Raw genomic sequence first — 9,296 nt, 5'->3', positions numbered from 1 at the left:
CTAATTAGTTAGTAAGATTTTTTTTTGATCCATCTAGGAAGCTTCTTGTTTATTACAAGGAAGTTTGTTGTTCGCTTATGCTATAGATTATTGGAAAAATAATATTAGAATGTCGAACAAAATAGATCGACTTAGGTGTTGCTTGCAGCTCCCCTATTCAGACGTGCACTCGTCGGAATAAAGAATAGAAACAAAACGAAACGAAGAATGCTCAAAACAGTAAAGGAAAATAGAGATTGTTTTTTAAAAATGGTTTTGGAAACTATCTTAGAAAGCATAGTTACCCAAACCTACCCGTCCGCCCGTCCGTTCAACTAGACGGTAACAGCACGCAAGTGTAGTGATGGGGTTATGCTATCACCACTAACATAATTTGTTTTTCACTTAACGTTCTTTAGTATTTATACTCTTTCACCTCTTCTAAATCTTTCAATAAGGGAATTGAAGTTCTCTCAACTTTGCTTATGGGCTTAGGCTCATAAACCATTTCCAACATGGATGAGGGTGATTTGCACATGGCAAATTTCGTACTCTAGAACCAACTAGATATGCCAAGGAGAACGGACAAGAAGAGTTAAGTTATCCATCTTCAACATAGTTTACTATTAGTGATAGCAACAATTTTAAGAAATTACAAATATATAGCAAAATCTATCAAATGATAAACTCTATAAATGATAGACTCCTACTAATGATATGGTCTCCCACTTATAGATCTCTGTCAATGATATGCTCTAATATCACTAATATTCCTATCACCAATCGACTCTATGAGCGATATGATTCATCATTGATAAACTTCAAAAATATAATCTAAATCTTATTATATCTGCAAACTTTCTAACACTCTGCTACATATACAATTCAAATATTTTAGATTTGATTGCTATATTGATTCAAATGTTTTAATTTTTTTTTTCTTAAAATAAAAATGTAAATGTGACATAACATTGAGTTTGTATAAATATATGAAGGATAGAAATAGACATATATGGCAAGCAAATGGTTCACCGGACGTTCAAAATTACGACTAATTTGAGGATCCAAGTCTTATTTGAAACTATATTGTCTAGGGGTGAATTAGCTACACATTGTGAAAAAAGATGCTACAAATTGGTAAAGTTGCACACATTGGAAATCAAAGCAACAATGAGCTTACCATACCAATATGTTTGGGGGCCGTGAGAAAAAGATCTGTGTTTTGAAAATATGTCTGCATCTGTTACTTATATACATACAAACTTTTTTAATTAGATGGATTAGAACTTACACAAATGCGTAAATCAAATTTAGCTTCAATGTATTCTATTGACAATTGACGTAATCTTCCATTCTTAAAATGAAAGGTTCAACACTCCACCTTCATAATTAGTGTACTAAAAAGAATCATCAAATTTTCATACATTTTTTTTTTACACTTTCTTGGTTAATGACTTATTATATGTATTCCCGCATTCATGTACTTCCAACTTGGGTAACGATGCAACGCTTGAACGTTAATTTGTATTGATTTAGTCTTCACGCGTTACATATATAACTATTTAGTATGAATGTAGTCCTCATACGTTATGATGATGATGGTTACAATAATACACTTTTAATGTCATTATAATTTATTTTTATGTTAATTTATTAATTATATAATGCTTATATATCTCTCGTGTTTTAATTTTTATTGCAACGTTGTTTTACAAGAGAAAAAAATAGATAATTAAATAAAATATTAATAAATATCGTCAATAGTTTTAAAAACAAATTAGAAAAAAGAACTATGATTATGAGTTTTTTTTTTCTATTTAAAAAATTTCAAATTCTTTCACCTGATGAACTAACAAAATTGGATATCGTTTTATTCAAATTTTTCAAAATTTTATGTTTAACATAATTATAAAAAACAATAGTTACAAATATAATTATGGTTAGAGTTTAATTTATATTATTAGCATTAACTATGATTGATAAATTTGTTTAATAAAAATAAACAAACGAATGTTGATCAGGTCTTCACATACATCAAATTTGTCTAGTCCATAAATTCTATATTAGCACATATACTCTTCTTGTTATTTGTCATATCACAATTAGCAAATAGAGATTTAAATATTATGTTCAATATTTGTTATATTTATCTAGTTTTACAAGATTTTGTATATTTCAAATTTAATTATGTACAAGATTTATGGATTGTTTTTAAAATATAATTTAGTTAGAAAATATATTAAGGGTAAATTACAAGAGTTAAAAAAAAAAAAGTAAAAAACTATTTATATTTCCAGAAAACAAAATTTGTTACTCACATATCTCCTTAATTTTTCAAATATTTTGATAAATTTTCAAATAAATCTATTTTTAAAAAATATTTTGCTAAACTTTCAAATATTTGATCAATTTTAAATTTTAATTTTTTTCAAATTTTAAATTATAAATAAAATAATAAATCTCGTCTAGATTTAATTTCAATTTTAAAAACTCAGATTTTTGTATTTTTATTATCCGATTTATATTTTCACAAATAAATATTTTTTATACTATTTTTATCTCATAACTTTATCTTTTAAGTACTAAATAATAATAATAAGTAATATAGTTTAAGTGAATATAATTTAAATATAATTAATATACTAGTAATATTTTAATTAACTTTCATAACAAAAAAAAAAAAAGAATTATAATAACTAATTTTAATCAACAAAATATTTAATACAATTGATCTTTTTTTATTGAATGAAAATTGTTAAATTATTGTATTAGACATTTTTTTAATTATTTTACAATCAAAGGTACTTTCTATAAATTTATGTCTTTTAATTAATACAAAATTAGTGGATCACAACTATAAATATCCATAAATTAGAAAATTAATGTAATCATAAATTTAAAAGTTAAGTGTTGAACAAAATTGGTGTACTTAAACAATCATCAAAATTCCATACATTTTTTGTGCACTTTCTTCGTTAACAACTTAGTATATGTATTTTCATATTCATGTACTTCCAATTTGGGTAACGATATAACACTTGAACGTTAATTAGTATCAATTTAATCTTTATGCGTTACATATATAACTATTTAGTATGAATGTAGTCTTCGTAAAAGTCAAATCCACGAGGTGGAAAAAAATGTTTAAGGTTTAAGAAAATTCCTTACTCATGTAAATTAATAAACATATTAGGAGTCAACTTTATCTTAGTTAACTATTAAATTTGATAGACATTTTTCTAATGAAGACAAAATACTTAGAAATTTAGAGATATTAAAATTAAACAATTACTTAATCAGTTCAAGAACTAAATTATTAGATAAAATTCAGTTACTTATAAGAAAGTTTAAGAAGTTGTCATATTCGTTAGTTTTAAATAAAGCAAAACATTCAATTTTTATTGTTGAATACATCATAACAATAACAAAAAAAAAAATACTTCAAAATAATTTCCCCTTTTATCTTTTATTATTTTAAAGAAATTTAGAAATAAACTTCAAACTAAACTCTTGACTGTAACATTTTTTTTTGAAGGAAAGTTCTAAAAGAAAATAGCAATTTTTTTTATAAGATAATAGAGTGCATCTCAATTATCTAAATTTAAAAGCAGTTTAACGAATAGTAAATTTAAAAGCAGTTTAAGGACCGTTTGATTACCGTCTCATTATTTAAAAAAAAATTGCTAAATCAAGGTTCAATTATCTAAATATCACAAAAACTACGTTATATATTATATATAAAAATTTAAAATTTAAAAAGAAAAATTAAAATGAGGATTATTAGACATAGAATATTGTGGTTGATCCAACCTTCCTTGCTTTTAGATACATAGAAAATATGTAACTGAATTAAAAACCATTAAAAACTGCCACACTGTTTGACTAATATCTTTGGAACAATTTCTATTTTTGAATTAAAAAATCCATATATACATGTTTTATTTTTCAATATATATATATATATCATTTGATGTGTTCATACAGAGGACTTACTATAAGAACAAGGGAAGTAACTCTCTCTATCTCTCTCTTTCCCTTTTAACTAATCACAACCTTCCCTATTTCCAATTAGTTCAAACATTTTTTCCAAAGTATTTCACCTACCAAGTACCAACTTTTACCCAAAATCTGATCACACTGCAAGTTTAAAAACTCAAGCATGTTTTCACATTTCAGGCTCTAGACGAAAATTTAGAATATATGGTTTGATGGTTGTCCCATATGTGAAAATTTTAGGTGTCCATAAATTCAAAACAAAAGAAAAATCACTAAATAAGAGTTATTAGGCATTAGTAGTCACTGACTTAGGTTTGATGTGACAGATCTTTGTTGCATATGTAACATTAATTTAATCAATACACATTATATTTGTTAACAAAAGGAAACAACCCACTACTTAACAAAATATTTGTTCATTTAAAAATAATATCAACAAAGGCCTTTCAATTTCCCCAAATTATGAATCAATTATTTGCCACTGTAGCTGTACACTCTCTCTACATACAAAACAAAAATGATCCTCCCACCACAAATCAAGGCGCCTCAGCTCAATTCTAATGGCAAGATCAATTTTTTCTTTTAAAGCTAACTCAAAATTCATATTTGAAATTAAGGAACATTTTCAGGGGAAAATGAGAGGGAAATGGAAATTAAAACACATTTTTGTGATTGCTTTCTTATGCAAACAACAACATTACCAGACAAATCTATGGAGGCAGCTTAATAAGAAGAAGCTAAACTCGTTAAAAGCTACTTTTTAGATACAAAAATGTTAAGAACTGGTCCAAGAAAAGAAAATTTGGTCAATAAAAATTAGTTTCCTTTTTTTTGTTGTTGTTGTTGTTGTTGGGTTTCCTTTTATGGGGATGATTTCTTATTCCCTTTCATCATTTTCTTCTTTAAATTAACCAAAGAGAAAGGCTCAGAAATCAGAATGATTCACAATGTTGCAGAAGAAGAGCAAGAATGGCACCTGATTAGACCGTTCTCATTGCAAGTCGTACATGTCTTGAACCCACTTTTCTCTGTGAACAACTTATGGCTTCCATTACAATCCTCACACAGTATGAATCTGTACCCACCACACACCTCACAAACGCCGGAATCCGCCGTTGGCAACCCTTCGATCAGCTTCTTCAGCTCACCAATCTCGTGTAACTGCCTGATTTCCTCTGCTCCACCGATGTATTCCCCGCCGATGAAAACCGTCGGTAAGGGTAACTCCTTTTTACCAAGTATCTGCTGTAATTCCGCCACAAATCCTGAATCCATCGACAGATCCCGTTCATCAATCGAAACACGAAACCCTCGGAGTATTGAACGGACGGTCTTACAATCCTCAAACGTAGACCTCACAACACGTAAGCTAGTAAAGTAAACCACAATTCGTTTATCCGAAACAGGCCCGGCCTCAGATCGCGACGGAACCTGCGACGATTTAGTGGATTTAGGGTCTAGAAATTTGAGGACCGGTTCAGACTCAGGTTGAAATCGAAGCTGCGATTGACTCTCGGACGGGAGATTAGACCACGCCCTAAGCAAGGAATTAACAAATCGAACACGCTGGAAAACGATTGAAGCTTTTCTCGAAGTAGGTTTAGGGGGGGGTTCGTCAGCGAAAAGTTCTTGAACGTCTTTGAAGGAAGAACAAGAGAATGGAGAGGATTGTGAAGACTTATCAGGAATCTGTACCATCGATTTGCTCCACGACCGCCACATCGAGGCCAAAATTCCTCGCCGGAAATCGTAAACAACAACAAAAACAACACAAAATAAAAAAGAAGAAATTATACCTCACGGCGGCTCAAATTCCACACACACAAAAAAAAAAAAAAAGAAGAAGAAGAAGAAGAAAAAGAAAAAGAAGTTGAGGATTGCTTGAAGCGAAGACTTGGATGATTGAATATGTGAAGAAAAAGGGGGAAAAGGGTTTAATTTTGCAGTGGAATGAAGCTTTTTCAGTTTTTAGGTTAAAGAAGAGAGAGAAGAAATAAGATTAAAAAGGGAAAAGAAAGGTTGAAGATTGAAGGTGAAGGGTATTGTAGCGGTTTGAAAAAGAAAGGCGGTTTTGCTTTTTATGAGAGGTTGTAATTAGGAAAGACAAATCATAATTTTCTTTAAGTAACCTCTTTATTTGCTCTTCATTTATATTTAATCTACATGTACTCATCTTTTAAATCATTTTAAGTACTTCCTTTATTATTTTTCCTTTTTTTTTTTTTGTACCAATTCATTTTCTATCTATTAAATTCCTAATTCCTTTTCTTATAAATATATAAATAAATTAAACCTTTTTATAAATGTTAAAGTTTGAGAAAGCTAAGAGATTCAATTTGCAGTTTAATCTTTAAAAAAATCACACACATTTGTCTTAAATTACTATTTTTATTTCCTATTTTCTTTGATTTCATTCTTCCCTCTTATTTAAAAAAGAAAATTAGACATTTTCTCAACTAATTATTATATATTGATATTTTTTTATAAAATAAAGAATATATATATGTGAAGTTAAATAACTTACAAAAACAAGTAGATAAAAATGGAATGCCCTGGATACAGAAATTTGAAGAAAGACATATCTTAAGAAGTCATCTAAAACTCTGAAATGGCTTTTGTAAAAGCATCTTAACACGTCTAACAATGTTTAAATATCTTTATTGAGATGCTTGCAAAACAAACAGCCTCTAAAATATATAAATAAATTAGTTGTCCACCAAATCTTATATATATTGACTTTTTGCTTCCCCTTTTAAATATTTTTGTTTTATGCAATTTTTCATTTTAATTTGTTAACTTTAAGCTTCTTCTTTTTTTCCATGCATGAGCTGAGAAAATGACCCATAACTTTAAAGTTGGTAGTATGAATCTCATACTCATTTTGGTGGATTCTTGTTTATAAATGAATCATACTGCCTTAATTAATTTGGATTGGAATTGACATTTATTTATTTATAAATGCTTGAAATAAAATGAAATGATATGATTATAGTGTTGTTCTATGTAATAAAAGATGTCACAATAAGATATGTGGGAAAGGTCAAATGAATATATTATATAAAGTTAGGAAGGGAAATGAATAAATAAAAATCCACTTCATGTGTTTTATTTGTAAGGAAAGAAAATCTTAAACATATTGTATAAGAAATAGCTGCATGTTGTTGGGTATCTTGGAGAAGAGTTTATAGTGAAACATTTGATGGGAATTAAATTATAAAGCCATAATCCTTTTTTTAATTCCCCTATTTTTGAACGAGTTATTATGTATTTGATTTACAATATATTATGAAAATTAAAAAGGAAAGTAATATGGTTAAAATTATAGTTTTATTTAATTTAATTTAAAGAGGAAGGAAAGGAAAATTGGAGAAGAATGGGATGGGATCACGTGCAGTATGGCCCACCGAAACAATAGATTTAGAATGTAATGAGTGTGGTGTGGTGACATCCCCTGTTTCCTCTTTAAACACAAATGTATAATTTCTTTTTACTAAAGTTTGGTGGTCTCTGAAAAGTTTAAAAGCTTCACATGCTATCAAAATTACCTAATTAATTTCTTTCAATTTATATATAAACACATAACCAAATACAAATTTAATCATCAACAATTATACATTTCCTTCCCTAAAATCTACCTTCAAATCTCTTTCCAAAATCCCGTGTGTGAAGCCTTGAAAATGTAATGGCCTTTTAATTTTTTTACTTTAGAACTTTTGTTCTCTTCTTCCTTCACTCTGCCAAACTGGATGGATGCTTCACATTACCTTTCTTTCTTTATTTAAATAATACAATAATATATTTAAATCTCTAATTCCAATTGAATTTATCAAAACATTCTAACAATTTTGTTATTAACTAAGAACAGAATCAAAGTTATTGAATTTGGGTTGGTTTCTTTGTTTGTTGTGTTACCATTTAGATTCTGATTGTGTAGCTGTGACCCACAAATAATCACATCTATACGCGTTTTCATATTATATATTATTCATTCACAATGTTTTTAGATTAATTCATTCATTCTTACATTTTTCGTCATTATTAAATAACTCTGTCTCTGCCATTACCCTTTAATTAACACTTCATAACATCTCATCATGTCTAACCAATTCTACCTTCCACCATATGCTCAACATTTCTTTCTAATATAATGCTACTTTTTTTTAATATATTATTATTACTTATCTTTACTAATTCTTATCATCTCCTTTTTTTTAAAAAAAAAATTAAAAATATGATATTATTTGAAAATTTAGGAGATAAAATTGGTTGCATGAGTCAGTGAGAAATATACTAAACAAAAAATCTATTTTAAAAACCTATTAAGGAACAAAATTTAAAAATCACATTAATGAAATATATTTCAAAATTTTCTGGGTGTTTAATTTTATAGAAAAGAAAAGGTTCGAGTGTTTGTTTTTTAAGTGAATATATTTACAAAATAAATTGGTTTTAGAGAAAATTTTAAATTAACTTTAAGAAAGAAATAAAATATTTTGGAGTCTTTCCCTACTTTATGTAATATATAATACCAAAACGTCATCATTGTTATAGATGATTTTGGATTGAATGATCAATTAACACTTGAAACAACAAAGTCACGAAAAAGCATGATACGAGCTAAAGGTGGCAACTAAAGACCAAAATATAGTTTAACCTTGGTCGAGAAAGTAGATGACCCTAACCAAACATGAAATCAAGCATGCCCTATGATCCAAAGAGATATCTTGGTATACTTCAGCAACTCTATAACCTTAGAGAACAAACTAAGCTTACACGGTATCTCACTCTCTAACTTAAGCATCAAAGTGCGTGTGACAATTGTCACGTTAATACACAAGTTTTTACTTTTGTAGGTTGCTTTCTTCTTCTCTTCAAACAAACTAACTATATCAATGTCACACGGTAATCAACCGTGCTTTCTCCTGTCCAGCAATCACTAATCTTCTAACTCACTATCACCATAGTTATCGCCTATAGTGACAATTGCGAGGAAACTTCTGACAGCCACCTCCAAGAACGACCCATTCTTGTGACCACTACTAGCGATCAACGGATGAGCTCCGGCAACCAATTGGATGAATAATATGATAAAAGAAAATTAAGATTGATGAAGAAGGGTATTTTTAAATAAAAAATTGAAACTTTTAATTGATTTGTTTAATGACACTTTTATAGTAATTTTGTTAACATTTGAAGTGTAGGGTTAAAACATTGAGTTAGTCCACCAAACAGTATTTAAAAAAGAGTGCGACATATTTCATTTTGGTTTAAATTTTAGATTCACTATAAAATTATCTCAACTAATCATTGTTTACTCAAAA

At 28.3% G+C, this 9,296-nt stretch overlaps 1 protein-coding gene across 1 annotated transcript; it reads right to left on the bottom strand.

Annotated features, from left to right (window-relative positions):
• Positions 1-4,386: 4,386 nt before the first annotated feature.
• Positions 4,387-6,043, bottom strand: LOC101214971 (uncharacterized protein At5g39865). The gene has a single exon (XM_004143118.3). The coding sequence runs from the start codon at positions 5,695-5,697 to the stop codon at positions 4,918-4,920; it is 780 nt and encodes a 259-aa protein (XP_004143166.1). The 5' UTR covers positions 5,698-6,043; the 3' UTR covers positions 4,387-4,917.
• Positions 6,044-9,296: the final 3,253 nt, after the last annotated feature.

The sequence above is a fragment of the Cucumis sativus genome, chromosome 6 (genome assembly GCF_000004075.3).
Source record: "Cucumis sativus cultivar 9930 chromosome 6, Cucumber_9930_V3, whole genome shotgun sequence".
Classification (NCBI taxonomy): domain Eukaryota; kingdom Viridiplantae; phylum Streptophyta; class Magnoliopsida; order Cucurbitales; family Cucurbitaceae; genus Cucumis; species Cucumis sativus.
The sequence above is the reverse complement of the archived record's forward strand: the minus strand, read 5'-3'. Positions and strand labels throughout refer to the sequence as shown.

Bases quoted from the DNA above. Each gene is read 5' to 3' on its own strand.
- LOC101214971 (XM_004143118.3), bottom strand. From the start codon at position 5,697: ATGTGGCGGTCGTGGAGCAAATCGATGGTACAGATTCCTGATAAGTCT.